The 24,618-nt window shown below is 30.7% G+C and overlaps 1 protein-coding gene and 1 long non-coding RNA gene across 2 annotated transcripts; both read left to right on the top strand.

Moving 5' to 3' along the window:
- The first annotated feature begins 7,232 nt into the window (after positions 1 to 7,232).
- Positions 7,233 to 24,513, top strand: LOC118189749 (uncharacterized). Its single transcript, XR_004758309.2, has 3 exons — positions 7,233 to 7,597; positions 23,949 to 24,022; positions 24,171 to 24,513. It is a non-coding gene; the product is annotated as an uncharacterized LOC118189749 (long non-coding RNA).
- Positions 7,546 to 14,153, top strand: LOC118189748 (chromatin target of PRMT1 protein). The gene has a single exon (XM_035360411.2). The coding sequence runs from the start codon at positions 7,683 to 7,685 to the stop codon at positions 8,373 to 8,375; it is 693 nt and encodes a 230-aa protein (XP_035216302.1). The 5' UTR covers positions 7,546 to 7,682; the 3' UTR covers positions 8,376 to 14,153.
- Positions 24,514 to 24,618: the final 105 nt, after the last annotated feature.

The following is a 24,618-nucleotide window of genomic DNA, read 5'->3' as shown; positions in this document are numbered from 1 at the left end:
TTCAATATTTTGATTCTTTTATAAAGCAACTTAGTCCATTTGTAATAAAAAAAGAAGTTTTTTTTTATGAAAAGCATAAAAATAAGAAACATATACGTTGCAAAAATTGGATGTCACTGAATGGTGCTTTGGTAAACCAATGCCTATTAGACTCTGTGGGGTCAACAGTTGTGGAGGATTAGGTACACTGAAAAGACATGGCTTTAGTTTTTTATGTCCATCTTGCCTAGAGCATTCAAATTGATTTTCTTCAAAATGCACCTGCACATTTAACAAAATCATGTATGATATTTAATATTAAAATCAAAAGCACTAGTATTTAATTACAGTTACATGTATTATATTAATTTAATCACACTTTTCAGAATGCAATTTTCTGATAAATTTGAATTTTCATACGAAAATAGAACAAATTTTAAAAAGTAATCATGTTTGTAAAACTACTTAAAACATATTTACTGCTCACACACTGAAAATAAATTTAAAGTAACTATAGTTAAAAATACAACATGAAGATTTACTACTACATAAAGCGTAATAATGGGATCAAAATGAATAATAGAATATTTAAATTAATACTTCTTCAAAATGCTTAAAAAATACAGACTATATTCATCTTACTACAAAGGAAAACCAAAATCATTTATTATTTAGATCATACTACCCAGTTTTTAACATTGGCGCCAACTAACAGATTTGACGACAATACATCAGAATCAAAACATAGAATTCTACTTTAAATCACCAATCGCACAGTAAAATTAAATAAAAAAAAAGGCACATCACATTTCTAACCGAGGGCAAAGTTTAAATAAAATGTATGATACAAATTTTAGAAACGGTATAAACTATGGGAAAAGTGCAGAATCACCCACTGCTTAGCGCGTTTTTAAGAATTGCACATACTTCGGTATCCATGTACACCATCGACCTATTTTCACTTAGAAAAAAATCCCAGAATAGAATCCCAGAAAATGGCATTGTGCAATGCCTTGACTTTATCCATGTGCAGATCGACCTATTTTCACTTAAAAATCAAAGGAAATTGACAAAAATCCAATTCTTCTTACTCTTGTAAAAAGGATCAAACAAATAAGTGGGCGATTCTGCACTTTACTCAAACTATTCACGATAATAAAAGAAACATCACAAGCAATATCAGAGATAATTTTACTGCAAAACCACATACACATTCCGCAATTGATTCTGTACTTACAAAATCAGTTGATAGTCAATAAGTGACAGTTAAATGAAACTTTACTTTGAAGAAATACGAAGAGTAATTTTTCTAACATTCTATGGAATAATACAAAGCTAAACTTACCTCACAAGGATATGCCTCACAAGAGCCCGTAATCCATTGATCTCAACGAGAATTAACTATCCATTTTCTTCCTCTTTCTTCATTTCTCGGGAAAGGAAACATCCTAAAGTTATTTTTAGACTGATTCGAACAATTCGGTGCAGCACATCCAACCATATTTCTGAAAATTAGGTCGGAATCGATCAACAAATATGTCAACAAAACAGTGCTGATCCAATAGCGAATAGCAGCAAGTTATCTTCAAAATGGATGACGATTCAGCTCTCCTTTATATACTATACTTAGGAAAGGCCGACTAGATATCCATTTGATCTAGTTGGCCTAGTGTGGTATAATATTTAATATTGTTGGCAGCACTAAAATTATATTACATTCAATGGCAACAGTCATTGTTAGTTTAAATATTGTTCTTACAATGTAACAATTGTTTTATGTGCAATTTTAGTTGATTAAAGCTTCATTTGAGCTTCTTAAGGAAAGTAATTTATTATATTTTTAACAATTTAATCAACTAGGGCATTCAGCTGAACTCCATTTACTAGGACTTTAGTTATTGATCTTTCAAGACAGTGAGGAAGCACTGAAGCTGATGCTTGTCTATAAACTGCCGCTGTGGAATTAGTAGTTCTGCGTACAAGCTTGGATTTGCATACCTTTTGGTAATGGCCCTTTTTACCACATCCTCGATATATTGCATCCTTAGCTGGGCAAATACTTCGTAAATGAAGGTCTCTCCCACAAAAGAAACATTTTCTGCATCGAATAGGAGCAACTACTGCTAATTGTTCACTATCGTCATTTTTGTTCTCACACTGTTCAACAGCAGCTACCGGTGCTGAGGAAGATATTAAATATGAGGCAGAATGATGTTCAGTACATGTAGTTCACTAAGTTTTATAAATCAGTGTTTTGTAAAAAGATGTCGAATTAAAGTAAAACCATATTTTGGTAGAATAACCATGGATAACTCTTCTCTATGCTCAGATATTACAGGCTGTTCTTTAGTTAATATCAAATTGCAAACCCGTGTATACACTAATGTAGAGGTATTAATTATGAAAAACCTCTGTGCAGACTTTTTTATCGGGCATGATTTATTAAAAGATCATTCTTCCGTTGAGATAGAATTTAAAGGTGACAGACCACCTCTTAGAATTTGTTCATTAGCAACTGCTCATGTAGTCCCTGTGTCATTGTTCTCTAATTTAACGTCTGATTGTAGACCTATTGTTACAAAGTCAAGACGCCAAACTGAAGAAGATAGAACATTCATAGCTACAGAAGTATGTAAATTACTTAAAGAAGGTCTAATTGAACCAAGTAATTCTCCTTGGCGTGCAAAAGCTTTTGTTGTGAAAGGAGAACTTCATAGACCCAAAATGGTAATAGATTATTCGCAGACTATAAACAAATTTACTATGCTTGATGCTTACCCTCTTTCCAAAATTGAAGAGTTGATTTCTCAAGTATCGAAATATAAAATATTTAGTACAATTGATCTCAGAAGTGATTATCATTAGGTTCCTATCAAAGAATCAGAGAAACACTATACAGCGTTTGAAGCTGATGGTAAACTCTATCAATTTCTACGTGTTCCATTTGATGTATCAAATGGAGTTGCTTCTTTCCAAAGACCAATTGATGATGTAACTATATGTGGCAAGAATGAAGCTGAGCATAATAATAACTTGGAGAGGTTTATGGCTGCTGCTAAAAAGTATAAGCTAACCCTGAAAGAGGAAAAATGCACATTTTCCATGAAATCTGTAAAATTGTTAGGCTACTCTATAGCTAATGATATAATAAAACTGAAAGCTTTCTCAGCATCTTTACTAAGGGGCTTTCTCAGCATCTTTACCCTTAGTAAAGATGCTGAGAAAGCCTTCAGTTCCCTTAAGAGAGATATATCCAAAGCTTCTTTAGCTGCAAATGAAAATAATATACCATTCAGAGTTGAAACTGACGCTTCTGAATTTGCAATAGGAGCAACCCTGAGTCAAGCTGGTCTCCCTATAGCTTTTTTCTCTAGAACATTAAACTCTTCCGAACGACAATGTTCTTCTATTGAAAAAGAAGCATACGCTATTGTTGAATCTTTACAAAACTGGAGACACTATTTAATTGGAAGACACGTCGAAGTTTTTACCGATCAAAGATCCGTGGCATTTATGTTTGATCAACAGCACTCCAGTAAAATTAAAAATGATAAAATTATGTGTTGGCGGTTAGAACTTGCTTGTTTCAAATTTGATATTATATATCGCCCTGGAAATAAAAATGAAATTACAGACACTTTATCAAGAATAAATACAGCTATAAAACTGCAAATAGATTTAAAGGCTCTACATGATAAACTTTGTCATCCCGGAATTACTCGAATGCATCACTGGGTAAGATCTAAAAATTTGCCTTTCTCACTACAAGAAATTAGAAGAACTGTTAATTCCTGTGTATGCTGCAGTAAAGTAAAACCTGGTTTCTATAGATCTGAAGGACATTTAATTAAAGCAACTGCACCTTTTGAAAGACTAAATCTAGATTTCAAAGTCCTTTGCCTACGGCTTCCAAAAACCATTTCCTTCTTACTATTGTGGACGTGTTTTCAAGATTCCCTTTTGCAATAGCTTGCTCTGATATGTCATTTGCTACTGTTTTGGCTCACCGGAAAAATATTTTCTCAATTTTTGGGAGGCCAGCCCATATACATTCTGATAGTGGATCTTCATTTATGTCTCGTGAATTAAAATGCTTCTTAACTTCACTTAGTATAGCAGCAAGTCGCACAACTGCATATAATCCTCAAGGAAATAGCCAAGTAGAGAGGTATTATGGAATCATATGGAAAACCATCCAGCTGACATTAAAATCAAAGAACATGGCTATCGAACTTTGGGAAGGCGTTCTGCATTCGATTCGGTCACTCTTATGTACAGCAACAAATGCCACACCACAAGAAGGTATGCTCATCCATGCTAGAAGATCGTATAATTGACGTTCTTTACTTACGTGGTTAACACAACCCGGAACGGTATTAATGAAGAACCATACACGAGCTAATAAATATTAGCTTATTGTGCAGGAAGTACAGCTCATTGAGGCTAACCCAGATTTACGCTTGCGTTAAACTTCCAGATGGTCGGGAAACCAATGTTTCAATACGATATTTAGCACCCAGAGGAGATACTAGATATCAAAGATAGATAACTAGATATAACATGTAGGATAACTAACTCAACAAAGATAGATAACTAACTCAACAAAGATAGATAACTAGTAGATATCTAGTTGGCTTTGGGCCACGCGCTTGTTTAAAGCAGGGGAAACTGGTTCCCCATTACAAACAAGCTGAGAGCATTCGAAGCTGATTGGTTGAAAGCGAACAAGGAAGCATTTTTTTTTTAGTCCAAAGGGATTTGAGTCCCGAAGGACTATTAGTTTCGTTTTGCCATTTTGCGTCGGACGGATAAATGTCGGTTCACTTTTCAAACTGTTGCCATAAAATGTTAGAGTCCTGCATTATATTTGAAGAAATTAAATAATGAAAATCTGCGTAAATGTATGTATATTTCTCACATTGTCATAAAATAACGGTACATAGAGTCATCGAATTTTGAATAACGTAATCCTCCAACGAATATGAGCATGTGGAAGACCCAATTTGAAATTTGAAATTTGTTTTATGATCGATTTCCTATTTTTTAAAACTTTGACGAATTTTTGATTAACAAACTTAAGGATTTCAAAGCGAGCAATGGCAACGTTGTGCAGAAAAAACATTTTTATCTCCAGTAAGGCTCCTCTAAACCAGGCTGAATCACCAACGTTTCTCTCTTGGCGAGGGAGTGAACGCGCTGCCAATTTTGGCGCGTTTATCGCACACGCTGGCTGAATGTCTGCTGTTTTTTTAAAGATTTATTTTATAGACGCGCGGTATTCAGCGCATATAAACTTTTCGGATAATTTATTAATTCTCGAATAGTATACAGACGTTTTCACTTAAATAAAAATTTCGCGTATATTTTGTAAACATATTCAAAATAACTTATTCTTTAGATGTTTCAGTTTCGTTAGCAGACTATAATAAATAAGATATGAATAAAAACTTTCAATAGTGTCAAATGGGGAAATAGTTAAAGCGTAGAGTGTGCAAATAAATTTATCTTAATGACATTTTAACAAAAATTTCCATAAAAACACTGTAAATTCATACTAAAAAAATAACTTAAGAATATGTTGTCATTTAAGTCTGAGGTACATGGAAATAATTGTGCAAGATTCTGAAGAAACACTTTCTTTTAAATGTGTGAAATATTTCATAACATAATATGGAAGAAGAAAGTACAGCATTCTGTGTTTTGGATGCTTTTCATCAAATGTAATATAAATACGAACTAGAAACCGTAATAAAAAGTCCTTCCTCTTCAATCAGATCACCTTTGTGTTGCATTGTATTTGTAATACTTCTAAAAATCCAGTTTTTACCTAAATTAAAAAAAACAGTTATTCCATAAAAGATAATAACTTTGAACGTATATAGAATGAATTTTGTAATTTGAGTTATGTTACAAAATAATTCATAGTTTATATATTTTATACTAATAATTTAGATAAAACCTGTCCAATTTAAGAATGTGTGTTAACCACATTCTTAAATTGTAAAAGGACGACTTAACCACATGTAATTCATTTCAAAGCATAAAAGAAAGCTTTTTTTTTTTTACACAGCAACAGCATTTTCATGCAGTCAAGTTTTTTTAACTGCTAGTTATTATACATAATACTTAATTTTAAACCCATTCTTATTAGAAAGCATAACTAAGAAACTTCTTTTTAAAGCACCACAGTGATTGCAAAGAATGTCGTTAAATTTACAAAAGTATTGAAGATATATTGAACAGCATTATAACAAGAAAGTACTGTACAAAATATGTAAATTTAGCATAACTTCTTTTTTAATATTTGCATAGTTTCCTCCAAATGAACCTTAATGGGAAGTTATCTTGCGAAAATTTAAAAGTATTAAAATGGCCTCTATTTAAGATGTAACTGCATTTATAATTATTTTGTAATTGCGAATAGATTATATTATTGCAATTAGATTATGCACTTACAACATAATTGCATAAAGTAATGAAATTAAGGGTTCACAGATACAATGTAATATAATTACAATGCAATTACCTAAATTGTAATTGTAATCACTTATTTCATACCACAATATTATTACAATCACAATGTAATTTAAATTGGGTACTATATTTGCATACCCTCCACTCAAAAGGAGGTACTGATAAGCCTGGAAGTTATTATCAACAAAAAGCCTGTTCAGGACAGTTTGATGACAATTTCCACCGGGCGAAAAGTACATTCTTAAGCCCAGGCAAATCATGACAATAAAAATCATTTAGTCTTATGATTCACTATATTTTAAACCCTAAATTTGAATTCTGCACCAAATTATTTACCTATATTTTAACATACTTTATGAATTATTAGAAGCGATATGGCAAATATCTTCTAAAAATAACTGTAAAATATTTGTATCCATTAATTGATTCAGATACACACTTTTATTATTTAAGTATATCAAAATAACAGTTTCATGTTCCTGAAATACAAAAATTATGGAAAAAGTTAAAGTAATATAGGAGCCTTAATCTCCAGCGCGTGAGTCTCTGTATCGGAAATTCTAAAGATATGCTCGTTTTAAAACTATTTTGCGATATTGCTGTTGCACTGGATCTTATGGTTTAAGTGCGAGGAACATGATATTTAATAAAGAAAGGTAACACACAAAATGTTAAAAAACGCCCCTTTGGACGTAATTTAAAATCTGATTCATTTCAGATTTTTTTTTTTTTTTTTTTTTTGGAAAGAAAGGAAAAAGTAGCATGTCTTTCTTTCAATAGTAAACAAGTCAGAAAAATTGTCCGAAACAGTTGCTCGTGTGAAATAAACGCTGCGTGATATGAGCCTAACGCGTTTAACTATTACCGTTTCCAACAAATGAATAATAATTCTCTTCCTTCATTCTTTAGTTTCACATTTTAATTTACGATTACAGTTTAATTATTCACATATTCTACTTTTAATTTCCATAATAATACAAATTACTGTCTAAATTACTGTTCACATTTTCTAGGGGGTGATAGTTTTTTATGTATATATTCTCGCTTAAATATTTCTTTCGCCATAAATGGCAATACTAGTAAGGTGGTTGGAAGCCATAGTAAGCTTTTCTACTGTGTTAAATTAGCATCTTCCGTGATATTTGTAAGTAAAATGTTATATTAAGTTTTTGTTTATAATAAGTTGCGAATAATTATTTCTCATCTCTGTGGTACATTTTAGTTCAACAATGGCTACAGCACTGAATACGAAGATTGTTTTGAAAAACACGACGAAGATAAGTTTGAACGAACGTTTTACTACGTATCGTGCTCAAGCGCAAACTATTGATAATTATCGTCATAAATTTCAGATGCAACGGCAGGCTACCTCAGCAAATCTTAGGTTAGCGCAGCAAATGGCCAATAGACCAACGGTAATAGCTGCTTTAAGATTAAAGAAACGAAGCTTGCAACAGAGGCTTGGACGAAAGCAACAAGCCGCCAAAAGCAATATAAAAGCTAGGTTAAACTTAAGTGGAAATCGGATAAATAATAGTTCCATAAAGGGTCGTCTTGGGATGGTCAGAGGAAAGGGAATGCGACGTGGTAATTTCAAGCGTGGTACTTCACCTCTCATTAAAGCTAGATTGGGCTTACCGAAATCGGGATATAACTACATTTCAAACCAGCGATCAGGTTTCCGGAATAGAAGAGGAAATTTCAGAGGAGGCAATCGTCAGTCTCGTGGTCGTCTTCAGGTCCAGAGAAATCTTCCTCCTAAGAGTAACAGAGGACGTGGAAGGGGTCGAGGACGTTGGAATAGCAAGATTCAGGCCAGTCTTCCAACTAAGCAAGAACTTGACAATCAGTTGGATGAGTATATGGCTGAAACTAAAGGGACTCTTGATGCGCAGCTGGGACATTATATGTCTCAAGAGTGAAATTTTTCATGCGATTTTACACGTGTGAATAACTTTCTCTTTTTTTATACTAGTAGAAATGCTTGTCAGGAATCAGACTATTCTCCAGCTGTATTTTCCACCGATTAATTCCTCTGTAAAGTTTGAAGAATATAAAATATGTATTGATATTTCTTTTTATGCACGTGTGCTAATCAGATGCACATGCTACTGTTGATGTTGGAAAAATAACTTCATTTTTCAAAACTATATAGAATTGCATCAGATATTTGTGTTTGTGGCTGTGTATGAGATTTCATAGTGATTTTTTCACATATTAAAAACTTTGTTATGAATTGTTGGTACTGTGGCATTTATCATACAGTTGTTAAAATTTTATTGTGTAAAACCTGTAAGGTGATCAAGCAGATATCTGTTTTGCTATGGGAAAAATGTATATAATTTACCTCGACACTTAATTACGGAATGAAAAGTCTTTTAACGTGTTATCCATAAATGATATGAGCTGTCCAGACTGTGTAAATATAATTTTATATTTGTCCTCACAGAAAATTATTTGTCTGCAACATTTTCATAAATTGCCATGCTTATTATTTTAAGCATATTATTTAATGTTAAGTTGCAAAAGAACTTCTGTGTCAAAACTTATGGATATTCATAATATTTGTATAAGAAAAATTTCAAGCTGAAATCTGATAATTGATTTTTGTCAAAGTGGTTACCAATGTGTAAAAAAGAATAGTTTCAGTGTTGTTCTTAGCCTTATTATAATGTAAAATTTCACTCTGACTATGAATTTTGAATTGTAGTAGCATTGTGTGTCATCTGTATAAGTGTAAAAGAACTATTCTTTGAAATATTTGTATTTTGATGGACTAAATGTGGGAATGTAATAAATAGGCTTATATGCTAAAAGTCATTCAAGCATGTTTCTTTCAAATACAGATTTCAAACCTGAATTTTATAAACACTGGTGGTAAAAAAGAAACTGAATTAAGGTTCAATCGAATTTTGAAAGCTAATCTGAAATAAATTCACCACTTACCTCATTTCCTAATTTATGTATCAATATCAGCTATATGGTTAAGGTGTTTTTTGATGTGTAGTTGCAGTTCAAGCTGCATGCCTTATTTCAGAATTCTCACATTTATCATGAGTCTTCAAAATTTATTATATCTCAGCTTTTGAAGTGAAAGAAGTCTCTCCATCATGTAAAATGAATAGTGTTGCAAGGCACAACTACAAGCTTTCTTAAACCTTATTTTGGCACTTTCTAATTATCCGTATGCCTAATTTCAGCACTCGGTACGTTTAGCATGTTTTGCAGGTATTTTCTAATATAAATGTGATAATAGCCAATCCATGGATGTGCATGCAATTTGCACATCCATGGATTGGCTATGATGTTTGCATGTTTGAGTACCTATTAATTTACCCTTTTATGTTCAGCTGTTATTCTACTTGCTGTAAAAGTGTACATACTGCTTTTATAATTTTTCCTCCCTCAGTAAATGCTTCTTAGGGTAAAATTTATCGAGTGCTAGTCAGTGACAGTTTTTTTTTAAATCACCAAACTATAAATATTTATTGTCAGAAAACATCATAAATGTATTAAAAAACTTCAAAAATTTAAAAGTTTAAATTTTAATTATTAAAGAAAGATTGTATGATACATAAAAAAAAAAGTTTTTTTTTTTTAGGAAATTGTAATTTTTTTGTGTTGTTCTTCCTCTGTGCACATAAAAAAGAAAAATAATTGCATCTGAATCACCTTGGCATTATGTACCATCCATGATCATGCTCATTGAAGAACTATGAAAGTTCCAACATCATGAATATATAAAGAAAAAAATAACTTCTATTTTCACTATTTAAAAATAGCAATAAAAAGTAAAGATCATATCACTTAAAAGAGGTATACTAATGTTTTTGAAAGAGATAGAAACCATATTTAACGTAATTTAAAAAATTTCCTGTGCTTTTATCTAGTTTATTTTTATTGAATGTAACAAAAAATATTTAAAAGGTTGATTTTTCTCCCTGCATAGCACTTATGGAAATCATTTCATTGTAAAATGGAGATGTTTTATGCAATGTTTTATAGCAACTAAATGAAAAATATTATATATTAAAGGTTTCTTAAATAACAATGGTTTTAGAAATTTTGGAAAAGTATACCTGAGAGTATGTAACCTAAACTATTGTTTTATTTATAATTGTGTATGAATATATCATTGTAAATAGGATTGTTAATTTTGCCAATATCACAATATTTACCATTAGAAAGTGTTTATTACTGTTAGAAGTATTTAATGCATTATGAAAAGATGTATGAAGTAAAAAGATCATTCATATTATTTTACTAGTTGAAAATAGATTTTCTGTCCTAGTTGCCAGTTCTTATTTTATATGTGTAGCTAAAGAGAATGAAACTAAATCAAAACGATCAGTAATCTTGTTCAGAATATAAACAGGATTGAACTGTTTGAATTTGCATAAATACAAATTAGATTTAAATTTAATAAAACATTATATATTAAAAAAATCTTGCACTTTTAATTTTTAAGGTTATTTACCATGGAAAACCTTCAAGTCACGCCCGCTTTTCAGAATTTACGCACGTGTTATGCTAACAGTATAATTTAAAAGCAATAATTTTTTTTGTAAATGAAGATAAATTTTTTACTCATCCACTTGCATATGATATATATTCTCAATAATATTACCTTCTTTCTGTGATATTTTTTTATTAGCAGTCATGCTTGTAATCATTGTGCCACATCTGTAGTGTTTAATCATTTCTTTTATGAGCATTTTGTAGTTTAATTAATATAGATATATGTGCATCTATGTGTATAAGATTTAAAAAAATGCATAAATCAAGATTTTAATTTTGATATGCAATTGTTCCTTAACTTCCAATTTTAATTTGGTTATTTCCTCTTTCTGTTCTATACATAATTGCCTATAATAAATCTCTAGACTGTAGCATTTCTATATTAATCTTCTTCACCTGATTCTTTCATAATACTTTAGCTAATAATAATTTCAAATAAGGGAACTGAAATTTAAAATTAACCAAATTGGAGCTACATCTTTTCGAACTGGGTTTTCATCTTAGAAACATTGCATTCATCTCTACTGTCAACTAGCTAGCTTGTTGCCTAATATTTCCTCTATCGAAATTATTATAAAAGATGTAAAAAAGGCACAAATGTGATCAGGAATGCGCTTCTCCGTTTAAAATTGGCCACTATAACTGTTTACGTCTTTTACATGTCGAACTCTGTCACTTCATAAATCATGTTATGTCTTGTGTTAACTTCTAAATAATTGTATATATATGTGTGTAAGATAAGTAGCTAAACCAACATTACGACTTTAATTTGCAATAGTCCTGTTACACTCGTCCTAAAAATAAATAATTACTTGTAATAAATCTCTGTTAATTGCATCATTTCGAAATTAATTCATGGCATATGATTCCAGCATAGTGCTCACGATACAGATGCTTTTGTAACATTTCAGCCAATAATGATTTCAAATTCAGGAACCATAATTATAGTTTACGAATGAGACAAATCAGAACTAAATCATTCTGCACCAGAATTCCATATTAGACAGGTTGCTGTCATGTGTACATGTTGCAACTAGCATTTGGGAATTTTTTTTTTTTTTTTTTGGACGAACCGTTTTCAAGCCAAACGCTGGGACATATATGTTCCAGCCATAGTTAGTGGAGGGATACATATATCCCACACGTAGCAATCGACTTACTATAAGCACACCTATTATTCTGGAAAACTTTATTATATGAAATAGATTTTACATCATATGGTACAGGGTAAACAGGTACAGGTATTCTTTGCATAACCCAACATTACATATTAGGCAACAAGCACAGCGGCGTTTTGATTTTCCAACTATTGGAAGATGACCTCTAACGTTCAGAAGATTCTAAGTACTTTTTAAGGCAACAGTAATTTTTCAACTTTTAGTGGGACATTAAATTTGTAATGGTAGACATAAAAAAGTAAGTAAATTATTGCAGTTCAAGGGAAATTAATTAAACCTCCCTAAAAAAGTCTGAAATAATTTGGGTATGAACGCATTCATCTCCTCCATATGTTTGAGTGAATTCTTTTAATTGTGAGAAACTAACACATAAAATTTGGATTTAAATTAATAATTTTCAAACATGAAGCTAATTTCCCGACGTGAATAGAAAAGAACATATTTACAAAAATATTGTTATAAAAAACTGATGGGTAATTTAGAAATATCAGTAGAATTATTATATATCTGCATATAAAGTAGATACAAACAAAAATTTACCCATCTTTCTCAGGTTTTTCAAGTTATATTTTATGATGTAACAGTAATTTTGCAGTGTAATAATGCATTTCAAAATTTACCAAAAAAAAAAGGACATTTTTTGCCTAACTCAGTTTATTAAAAATTCTTTGCATTTACAGCTATATGTTTCTGAATTTTAAAGATTTTTAATTCCTTGTGTGTAACTCAAAATCATACAGATTTTTAGTTTATGAACATGTAAAAATTAAAATAAATTCCCTTAAATTTCTAAAAATTCTAAATGATAAATTTATGTCATTGCACAAATCTTTAGAAATAAATACAGAACTTTTTTGAATTTAATGCATAGTTTCATTTTGATATTTTCAAATAAAATAACTTTCAAATCAAATAAAATATTTTACATAATATATAGACATTTTTGTTAAATTTTAAATTGGATGTAATATACATGAATTAATATTTAATTTGTTATTCTCCCATATAATTATATATTATATGGGGTTTTTAAATTATTTAATAATTTTTAATATGTAGAATGGGTGATTTGTCGTGATATAGGTTTTTTAATATGATGCAAAAAGACTGGTAGATTTATAAATTGTGTGATTTCTATGAACTTGCATAAAATTTTAGCATTGAGATAATAATAAACATTTAATATTTTGTAATGCTGAAAGCATGAAGAATAATTCTGTTTTTTTATACTATTTGAGCCTTTTTAGTGTAGAATTGGGTGCCTCCTTTGATTGGCGACAAAATATGTTCAATTTTGGTGATGAAATCCCATTTCTGGGTACCATAATAGTTTTAACTTGGTTTTAGCTTCCTGATTTATTGTAAGTGAAAATAGATTGATGTGTACATGGACAAAGTTAAGGCAGTATGCAGTGCTGAGTTTGTGCAATTCTGTGATTTTTTAAGTGAAAATGGATTGATGTATACATGGACACAATTTGTGCAATTGCTCAACTTTTTATTTTGGTTTTGTATTGTGGCTATCTTGAAATTGTGCCTTCCTGAAAAAAAAAAAAGAATCTCGAAAAAAACAAGGGGCACCCAATTGTAAACTTTTACCTTAAATTTATTAAATCTGATTGAATTGTACGAGAAATTTTTTGCACAGAATTTTATTGATTACTTCTGTTTTATTTTTCATGTGTAATAGCTCAAGTTTTAAATGTGTAGTAAAATCTGTTTGAAACGAAATGTGTACGTTTTGAAATTTGTTTTACATGAAATATAAACTGAAAAAAAATTTCACAACAAGGCCTCCGCCTCCATAATTGATGCTTAATGATCCTTTTCTTGACAGGTTTTACTGCAGATTCCTGAGCTTGTATCAACATGTGTAGAAAATGGTCAACTTTGTATTTCTAATGAAAAAATTTTGTTGTGTTTAGTTATAGGTTGGCCTATTTCTTGTATAAAAGTGTAAATCATTTTCACGTAAGCATTCTCAAATAAACATAATTAAATGGGTCTGTTAATGTATTTGTTTTCTATAGCCTATAATTATTTTTGCAATATAATTTTTCTGCATGTGAAAAATATATTTAATTAAATCTAAATTCTTATACTAAAAAGCTGCATTAGTTAAGTTCTGTCAGAGCTCATAAGTTAGCATGCTTACTCTCATGTATCTCCAATGTCAGTCTTCCTTTTTCTGCCAGAAAAAGAGAATGTGAAAAGCCAGCAAAGCAGGACATTTGGAGTTTGGATTAACTAGTGTAGCATTGTAGGATATTAATGAGAACACCTGAGTGGAATGTGTTTAATGAATATACCTTTAAAATCATATTGGATCATTCATTATTTGTAAATAATATTGTACATAGAAGATATGTAAATAAAGAAGAAAAATAGATTTTTCAAGAGATAATACTCTTTAATAATACGTTATAATACAAGAGATAACTTTGGCAATTGTCCAAATTATCACAGCCATTAGCAGTAACTTCAACAGAATTCAGAATTAAGTTAATACATAATGATGTTATCAGTGTTTCATAAGAAATATTACATTTCAATGTATGACTTATCAAATAAGCAGGGTATTAATGAGTTTCGTATAATTCATAAGAACTAGAAAGTTCTCTTCAAGAAGGAATTATGTGTGCAGCCATCATTATAATTATTGGCTGCCAATTAATTTTAATAAGTCATGAACCTTTACAGTTATGTAACTAAGCATTAAAATATGTTTCACATTGTTATCTTGTATAAATTCCAGAGTGTTTCAGTTAAAAATATAACCATTACAGAAAATGGAATCATCTGATTGACAAAGTTTAGAGAACTTCCTAAACTCTCAAACAAAGGGCGTTTAGTGTAAGGATTGCTCCACTGGTTAGCGAACGAATTAACATTTTAGCCAGGCCTTATACTGGGCTCATTCATTAAATTGACCTGTGCTTGCCCAGAGAGGATTGCTATTTACGTTCATGTTTTAAATAAGTCTATTATGAGATTATTATCACATATAGTGGCACTATAAGTTACATTCTGTAGAAATTCATTTATGTCAACAGTACTTCAAACTAGTTTGGTTGTTAGCTGAGACTACTTTGTACAGCAATTTGTTGCGCTTATATACTCGGGACATTTTACGAGATTGAAAAAAAATGTTTCACTTTAATTTCAGAATCATTTTTCCCAAAAGCATTCTGTCTCATAACCGTGGTAACGACCATTGCGGCAGATGGTTGAATCCCATAATTGCTTTTTCCTCCCACTATTCTAAAGTAACAAATAATAATGGAGGCTAGAAATTCAGTTAAGCAAATTTTCATTCAGGGTGTAATTTCTAGTTATTCAGCCTTTTGTTTTTTATTGTTTTCTTTAATTGAAGTCCAGTTTTGAGGAACCACTGGTTTTAAGTAGCAAATGCTAAGAGGTTTCAACAAAATGTAATGTGGCAACATAATATGGTTAAACAACATTACTTTTCCACATTTTAGAATACTATTAACACATTTAGACAATTTTTCAACAGAACAATCTCAGTTTAAAAAAAATTCATTGCTTTCTGAATAGCGATTATACGTATTCATATATTTTATCGCATGTTCTTGGTGATTGAACACATATTACTGACCAGAATGCCTAAATGCATGGGAAAGTAATAAAAGATAAAGGAAAGTTGTTCAAACCCACTTTTACCTCTTGCCAATCTACATACATAGATAACAGAGGTGATGTTTTTGGTCTGAAAATTAAATTGTGAGTTTTCAATGAGTATTAATCATATTAAAATATAATTCACAATTTTTCAATTTAGTATTAAAAACTTTTATACTAATGGAAAAAACATATTAGATTTTGGCTAAAATTGATAAACTGGAAGTGATGCAATACTTGATGCTCTGAACAGACTTTTGTGAAAACATGAAACTAAAACTTCTCAAATTTGGTATTTATATCTCATATGGAGCTGAAAACAGCATATTGTGAAATGCCCAGCCATGGAAGAAAGCTTCCTGGCAGGGTGGGTTGCCAGAGAATGCCAATGAAATGTTGGGTTGCCAGATTTGGTGACAAAATTGGCAGTATGCCATAGACGGAAGGAGAACCTTCTAGAACGAATTCTTACATGTTTATCACAGAATGTTCTCGAAGACAGGTCAAAAGTCATATAAACCCTGCCTGTACGCGAAGTAACAGTTTATTGTCGCGTGTATCATGAAGAGTATCTTGAGTGTGTTGAGCTCCAAGAGCGATCGACCTAGTCGGGAACTGTATTTTGTGTTTTGCCATGAAGCTGTTGTAGCCTGAAGGCTGATTGTTTCAGCATGTTAATCATAGTTTTTCGATGACTGTAATGTGTCTTCAGAACTGTTCTGTATGGTTGCGTTCAGATGGCGGCTTAGTTTTTCGATGACTGTAACGCGTCTTCGGAACTGTCCTGTATGGTTGCGTTCAGACGCCGGCTTAAAGGGCATAGAGGCATAGTCATAACAGCATAAAATACGGGAGTTCCGTTCACACCTGCGAGAACGGGGTGTAAGCCGTGGCCAATGAGAGAAGCTAAATTTGTGCATGCGTGGATGTGTCTACAACTTTCCTGTGCTGTTCTCTTGCTCGATTGATTTCCCGCTTTCGCTCTACTTGATTTGTGGTAGTGAAATTTTCTGCAGAACGTCACGTCGTTTTAGCTTCGCTCTGATTGGTTGACGCTTATCCCAAACTAGGCATAAAGTTGAAAACTGAACCCTATGCCACGAGCCCTAAACCAGATTTTGTGACATAGCACAGACTGGTTGCCTTGGCAACGGAGCTCGGATTTAACCACTTATGCCCTTTACGCCCCCGTCTGAACGCAGCTTATAATACTGGCTAATAAATTGTGTTTCCATTAATCAAGTGTTGTCAATCACTTCAAATCCATGAACTCGCAGAATGCAACAATATTACATTTATAAGCTTTAAATAAATTCTTGAGATTATGCTAAATGTAAAGAGAATAATAATGAGCTTTCAAATCAAAGCATGAGATTGGATGTGTACATGAGCACATACAGTTATTTTCCACTGCATGGGAGAATAGAATAATAAAAAATCAACATTGAGCCATAAAATTTGTAAACATATTACATTTTATTTACAAATGATCAACTAATTCCATATTTTAAGTAGCAATGAGCTTTGCTTTTAGGCAATATACACTTAGATTTTCATCCAGTCCACATTCAGCTAATGAAATAAATTTTATCACAGTTAAAGAAATGAGCAGTATAGCATCACCCAATATTGCTATGAATTCAGGATTGCCTGATATGCTGCCAAAGTATAAATTGAAGTAATATCAGTTCATCCTAGATTTTGAGAAGTGTGAGTAGAAACCCTAGTTTTGCTTAAGGATCAACTGCCCAAGCTTAATGTCAAAGACAGTACTACTGATACTACATGTTCAACCAAGCAAAAGTTCCTGAAGGCTTGGCCCCTGACTGCATCCTTAACACAATGATCAAATCACTCCCTCTGCTCTATTTCACCCAAGAAATTTGCTAAGCCTGACCTTGTTGAAACAGTTCTTGAGATGAACAGCAATAACGTCTCTCTTAACACAGATAGCCATAATAAAATGGAAGTAATTGAAGTTGCTATCGTCGCGCTATCACAATCGAAGCTATCTGAAATTTATGCCCTAGACCCAATGTGACTTAGAAACAACTTCTAGAATTTTCATCCCTAGCAAAATATTCAATTTAGTGGCACTCTGAAACCTGACCCTCAAGATTTGATTTTGTGGAAAGGAAATTATGATTCTTTGCCTTCAAACATCGGACAAGCAGCATGTTCTGGAGCAAGACAAAAAGGATAATCCATTAAAGTTAAGATTCTAAGTGACAATTAGCAAATAATATCTCACAATACAATGGCAAAATAACTATAGCAGCAAAGACACAAAGTAAAATTAAAAACATAAATACAACTTCTAAAGAAGGAAACTTTTTTTAAAAAGTTGATCCTACAATTATAGCAATAAAATAAACAATGATCCTCCCTTTTGGATACAACTGGGGATGTTCAAAAGTCTGCTTCTTCATAGTACTTATGTGAACAATTATTGTATTTAGTATTACCATTAGAAAATTTTTGTATGTAAGAGTAAGTTAGTGCCCATTTCTACATGTTTGCTACTGACTTTTCTCTGCTATCTCTCATAGTTTTCGTGATTTGATCACCACCTTAAAAAATTTACCTGTAAGTCTGTTTGTTTTGGAAGAACATTCAGAAGGAACAATTTTCTGCTTTGTCACAACAACCGATCACCACAGATCACTTTGGGGTTGGCATGTAAAGGGAAAACTGGTTCTCCATTACAAACAAACTGATTGGTTGAAAACGAACAACTTGCAATTTTTTTCAAAAAGAAGGAAAAAAATCGTGCCTCGTTCTTTCAGTAGTAAACCAGGTTGAAAAATTGTCTGAAACGGTTGTTCATATGAAACAAATGCATGTGTATATGGCACTGCATTTGATGTCATATGATACAACATAGTCATCTTATTGCAGGTAAATGTAAGTTTCATAACTATAGCTTTATGTGTTCAAAAGTTATTTGATGTTTAAAGAACTTACTGTATATTTTGTTTGGTAAGTTCATAATCAGGGAATCACTCAATTTTTTTAAAAATTTTTATCACATAATAAATTAAGATATTGTATATAAGATATATTATTTTCCTAGAATCAGTGCTTAAATTGTGCCACAACCCACTGGATCCAGTCTACAGTACTTCTGTAAAATAAATCCAAGCTGTGGTACATACTTTATGAAATTCAACCACAATTTCAACAGAAAATTACTTTAATCTCATAAAATTTTATTTTAATAAGTCTTGAAAATTAATTCCAAATTCTGAATGAATGCCTATCTTTCCTTGGGGGGGGGGAACGCTTAGGCACGAGATTGAAAGGTGAAGAAGATCCCCAATCCACTTGCCAAAACTTTATTCTCCAGGAGTGAACTCTTAAACTACAGTAAATTTATGAGGTTTATTTTCAAACGTACTGGAATCCCTGTTTGTGCTGCAATATCCACTGATTTGGTATCGATTATTCGCGATTTACAATAGAACAAGAAAAGGAAACTGTTGCTCATGTTCTTATACACCAGGGCTGTGGAGTCGCTAAATACAGGTCGACTCCGACTCCAGTTTGAATTTGAAATGAAATTAAAATGAATTGGAAAAAAATTAATGACAAGCTGAGTTATTATTTTTATTTATGAACTTTAAATATTAATAACTAGTTATTTTCTAATTTATTGACCTATTAATAAATAAATATAAGGGAGGAGAATGGATGTGATATTTGCCATTAGCGATTAAACTTATTCATTTAGTTACAAATCTCACTGGTAAATTTAGGTTAGCAGCAAGAACTCCCAAAATTGATGCTATTCTTAGGAAGCGAGCAGGAAAAGGAGAAATTACTGATCAAACAATGCGATAAGGAAGTACATATTTGATGATAAAGAGGTTTAAGAACTTTTTTCAGGAGATGTAGATAACCCTAATGTTTTACTAATAGAAAGACTTGCAAATGGAAGTCTTTCTATTAGTGAATTATCTAGGAATGATTTTGCAAAATTGGAAACTCTTCTTTCTACACCGTATATAGCAACAAAAAAGCTGCAATCTGAAGAATTGACAGGAGGTGAGAATAGAAGAATGTGAAATTTGTTCTTTCTGAAATGGAGGGTTTATTGCAGAGGGAATCATTTCTTCAATGAAGAAAAGAGAAACTAGTTTGCTAGACAATGAGATCTTGCTGAGTTCAATATATGTAGATACGAAACACCAAATTTTTTTGGATGACGAACAAATTAAAAAGGCAAAGAAAGCCATCTATGAACTTTCATTAAGAATGAAATTATTCTCAGAACAATTTGAGAATTTGAATCAGGACAGTCAAACTGCAGACATTGCAATAGTCTCTATCATTCTTTTCATTGACGAATTGGATTTTGAGAAATATTAAATGCTAATTAATATAATTTGCTATGCCATCAATTTTTTTTTCTGTAGCATCTATCACTTTTTTTATATTAAAAAATAAGCTGTAACCCATGTGTATGTGTTTACATATATATATGAGGGAGTTGGAGTTATTAAAATTCCAGGAGTCAAGAGTCTGTCATTTTCCCTACTGACTCCACAGCCCTGTTATGCACTGCAAATTACGAGTACATTGCACTGAATATACTGAAACATTAAGATAAACATTTCAAACTTATCCAAAGCTAATGACTTCACATGGAAAATAGCAATTGTAATTTTTTCCAAATGATGTAACCAAATGTAGGGGATAAGATTATTACTTATACAGAACCTTGCTTTACTCCAGCTTACAGATCAAATCTCGGATTCAGGGACACTTCTTTTTTTTTTTTTTTTCTGTCACACTTTGTTTGATAGCTGCATCCGATAGGCAGCAGAAAGTGTTGGATTCTTCTTCATACCTACACTTCTCCATTAAAATTTCTTTCCATATTCCCACACTGTTTCTACCACTCTTTCAAATCTTATTAGTAATGCTTTAACTGTTTAACTTTTCTCATTCATGCAATGGAAAAAGAAAGATCTTTGTTTCTGGCATTCTTTAAAATAGTATCCATGGCTTAAATTCAGCCACAGCCCCAAATATTTCATTTTTATTATTTAACTATTTATAATTAATATAAATTCATTAAATTGTTCACTTTACATTTTATTGATTTTAATTATTTATTTACTTTAATCTTCCTGACGTTCTACAGGACTCTGGTATTTCTAATTTGAAAAATTTAGCCATGTCCAAAATGATAAATTCTTTTTTTTTTTTTTTTTTTTACTTGACTACATGGACCTCTACAAATTATTCAGATGGAAATTCTTCAAGCTCCATAATGATATCCATCTAGTCTGTTTTACACACTATAATAACATATGATTATTTCTACATTATGATAAATGCAGAAAACTGTGACTGGATGTTCTTAAAGACTCCCACCTACCTACACTAGTTTATATGTTATAATGAAAATTTTCTATAACATATTTTTATATTTTATTATATTTAGTTTGAATTTCAATTTTCAATCAAAAATAATAATTTATGTTTGGGATTGCCATATAGGATCCATATATTCAAATTTTCTTCTGTTTCTTTAACTCAAGTTTCATTCTTTCAAAAATAATGATGAAAATTAAAATTTTTAAAAAGTGTATTATTAAATAATAAACAAAATTGCATTTTGAAAAAGAGAACACTCTACAGAAATCTTAAATTTAATTATTTTTACATTTCTTTACCACTGAAAGGTATAAATATAATTTAATTATATTATTTAAAAAAAAAAATTCTCTCAAGATTTCAGGATGTTGTGACATCCATTTAAAATTAAATACAGATATCAGACAATCATTAAAATATTTTTGGTTATTTATTCTAATTATATTATCAATGTGAAGTTTACAGTTTGTATTTTAAAAACGTTTGGGCCAATCCCCCTCAAAAAAAAATTCAGTGATTATCTGCTTTTTAATTAATTTTATTGTTAGGCAAAAAATAGTCTAACTCAGATCACATCACTACATTTATAAATGGCTGACATTTTTTTCAGTTTAATGCTTTCAAACGTGCACAATCTATGGAGAGCATATTTATGTTACAGCTCATGCTCAATTGAATAAGTAACAACTTTTAGTTTCAAATTCATTGATTGTATCTGAAAACTTAATTACAAAACCTTTCAAAAATCTATCATTTCACTGACATTTATATTATCCTTATAAAATTGTGAAGTATATATTTTTAATATTTAACACTTATTATCATGTCAGAGAAGAACCTCCCAATGAAGTTATATTACTTTGATTCATGCATATTACTTCATAGCAACCTTAAACATGTCTCCCTCTTTTACACAAACTCAATTACTGCTATTTACTGGTGTACACGTCCAAGTGTTTTCTCTTTGAACACCCAACTTCCGTGAAGTAGATTCCCCTTTAAATGTTTGCTTTCTTCCGCCCCCCCCAATTTCCTTCTACATTTGTTTTCAGTGCCGAAACAAAAAAAATAGGATTTTTTAATGTTACACTTCCATAAATTTTGCATTCTTGTAAAATTTTTTAAAATATAAGTTGCATCAAATGCATTTCAGCTGAAGACTTCATTTTCTAGACATTTTAACTATAAATAAAGAAAAGTCCAAAGGATAAATATTTGAATTAAAAGATTTTTGTTAAATGAGAAAGAAATAAACCACTCCAGCAGTGCTTATCCTGTACCACCGAGAGACCCGAATCTTATATTGGGTGCAAAAAATTTTGATCATATTATTTAGTTTTTAAGCCTAATAATTTCCATATAAAGAAGTTTTTTTTTTTACATAATCTACAAGAGAGAAAATTACTACTTAAAACATTCTTTCTAAGAGAATTAATGTAAAAATTTATATTTATACATATGTTTTTTAAAGCTGGGACATGATCCAAACTGTCAACGTCCTGTTTGCTTAAAAACATTGTGAAATTCAAACAAACAAACTTTCTCAGTTTTAGACAATTAAACTTAAATGAAGTTAAAGTAAATTAGCAGATGATAACATGGCAAAGGTTAAAAAATTTACTAATACAAAATTACAAATATTTAAAAAAGAAAAATTTAAAAATCTTGTTTAAAATTTGAATAATATCATCTATAATTTTAAAAAATAGCTTTTCATATAGTATTAATAAATATTTATTACTCATCATTGAGAAGGAAAATTCCATATAATTAATTCTCCGTAAAAATTTAAGGTTAAAAAATAGCTGTGGCAATTCACTGCAACAAAGCCCATAAACCACATTTGGCATTATCGCTCAAGGAAAAGATGCCAAATTTCACAACATGCAAATATCTTAGAAAATTTTGAATAAAAAAGTCTAATTTTTTGCAGATATGCTTAGAATTACACCTTCTTTAAGATGATGGTAAAAATTTTATAGGTTAGAATACAAAATTTTGTTCGAAAAATTTATGAAAATTATTTTAAAATAAAACATTAAAAAATGGACAAATTTATTTGGAATGAAGCTAAATTTTGAAATGTGAAAAGAAGAATAAAAAAAGATATTAATAAATATATGCCAAATTCAATTAACATTGAGGAGCTGATTTTTTAAAAACTACTCATGCGATTTTTACAAAACTGGGCAGTCTGGCATAATTTGAGTAGTAGAATCGAAATATGGAAAAACATTGGTATATTATTTCAGAAGAAGTCCGATTTTGTGTTGAAATACCTATGTTAGAATAACGCTATATATAAATCTAATATATATCCTAAGTCGCGCTTTCGAGACATAAAAAACGCAATTTGAATTTTGTCAATCAGTCCAGTAGAACGGGAGATATAGAACTGTCTCTTTTTTTCCCCCCACAGTGTACATCAGTAGCGCACCATCATTAAAAATGTTTAACTCATTAAAAACAATTAAAAAGATCATTTTAACTAAAAGTAAAAAACAATTTAGTCAAAATTTTGTATAGAAAGTAAAAATTTATTTTAGTAATCAATGCATAAATGCTCAGAGGTCAAGATCAATATATAAATATTGCTTCAAAATATTGCATATGTGTTAAGGAGTTATGCATATGAAATTTTAATTAAATACAATGCTACTGCTGAGCATAAAAATTTTAAGAAACTTATGATACCTCATTCAAATTTGATATATGATTTAATTAAATACCTTTTTCAGGATAGCTTAATTAATTTTTATGACATTTCTATTGCAGAAAAACTGGAAACAAAACAAAACATAGGTTTAGCTTAGGCTTTTAATTAAAGGCAGAACAATCCCTATATAAATGTAAGTACAGTTTATATTAAACACCTGGATATAATATTTTTGAATTCTTATACACTTAATGTTATATTATGTAACTGAAAATCTAAATGTATAAAAATCCAATATAATGAACTTCGTGCATATTTTCAAACTTTTTTTTATTTTTCAGAATCTGTAAAGTTTAAAATTTACAAATTCCTACTATCTATGTTTAGGCTACAAGAAGAGTGAACAACCACCTTCATATTATTGTTCTTTCATCTTCACTCAACTTTCTATTCATTCTTTGCCTTCCTCTTTCTAAGTGTTTTCCTGTTTGTTTTCTGTATTTATTTTAAGCAAAGTTTACTTAAGGCAAGTGCAACATTTAATTTTTGGAAAACAAGAAAGCATAATAAGCATATCTTAGGAAATTATATTTGTCACGAAAATGCTTATTTATATTTTAGAAAATAAAGTATGTCAAACCTGAAAAGAACAGAAAACAAGTTTAATGGCAGCATATAACAGTAATTGCAGTTAATCCTAAATATAATTTAAAAAAATTGAAGTTATTATTCACATTTTTTGGTAAACAAAACAATGCTTTTTGGGAGGAGGCTTCATCAATCAGTTTT

Source organism: Stegodyphus dumicola, chromosome 12 (assembly GCF_044657685.1).
Source record: "Stegodyphus dumicola isolate Sdum_Otavi_A_Nest chromosome 12, ASM4465768v1".
NCBI lineage: Eukaryota > Metazoa > Arthropoda > Arachnida > Araneae > Eresidae > Stegodyphus > Stegodyphus dumicola.
This window is presented reverse-complemented; position numbering and strand designations above follow the sequence as displayed.

Coding starts and splice junctions, on each gene's coding strand:
- LOC118189748 (XM_035360411.2), top strand. CDS start 7,683: ATGGCTACAGCACTGAATACGAAGATTGTTTTGAAAAACACGACGAAG.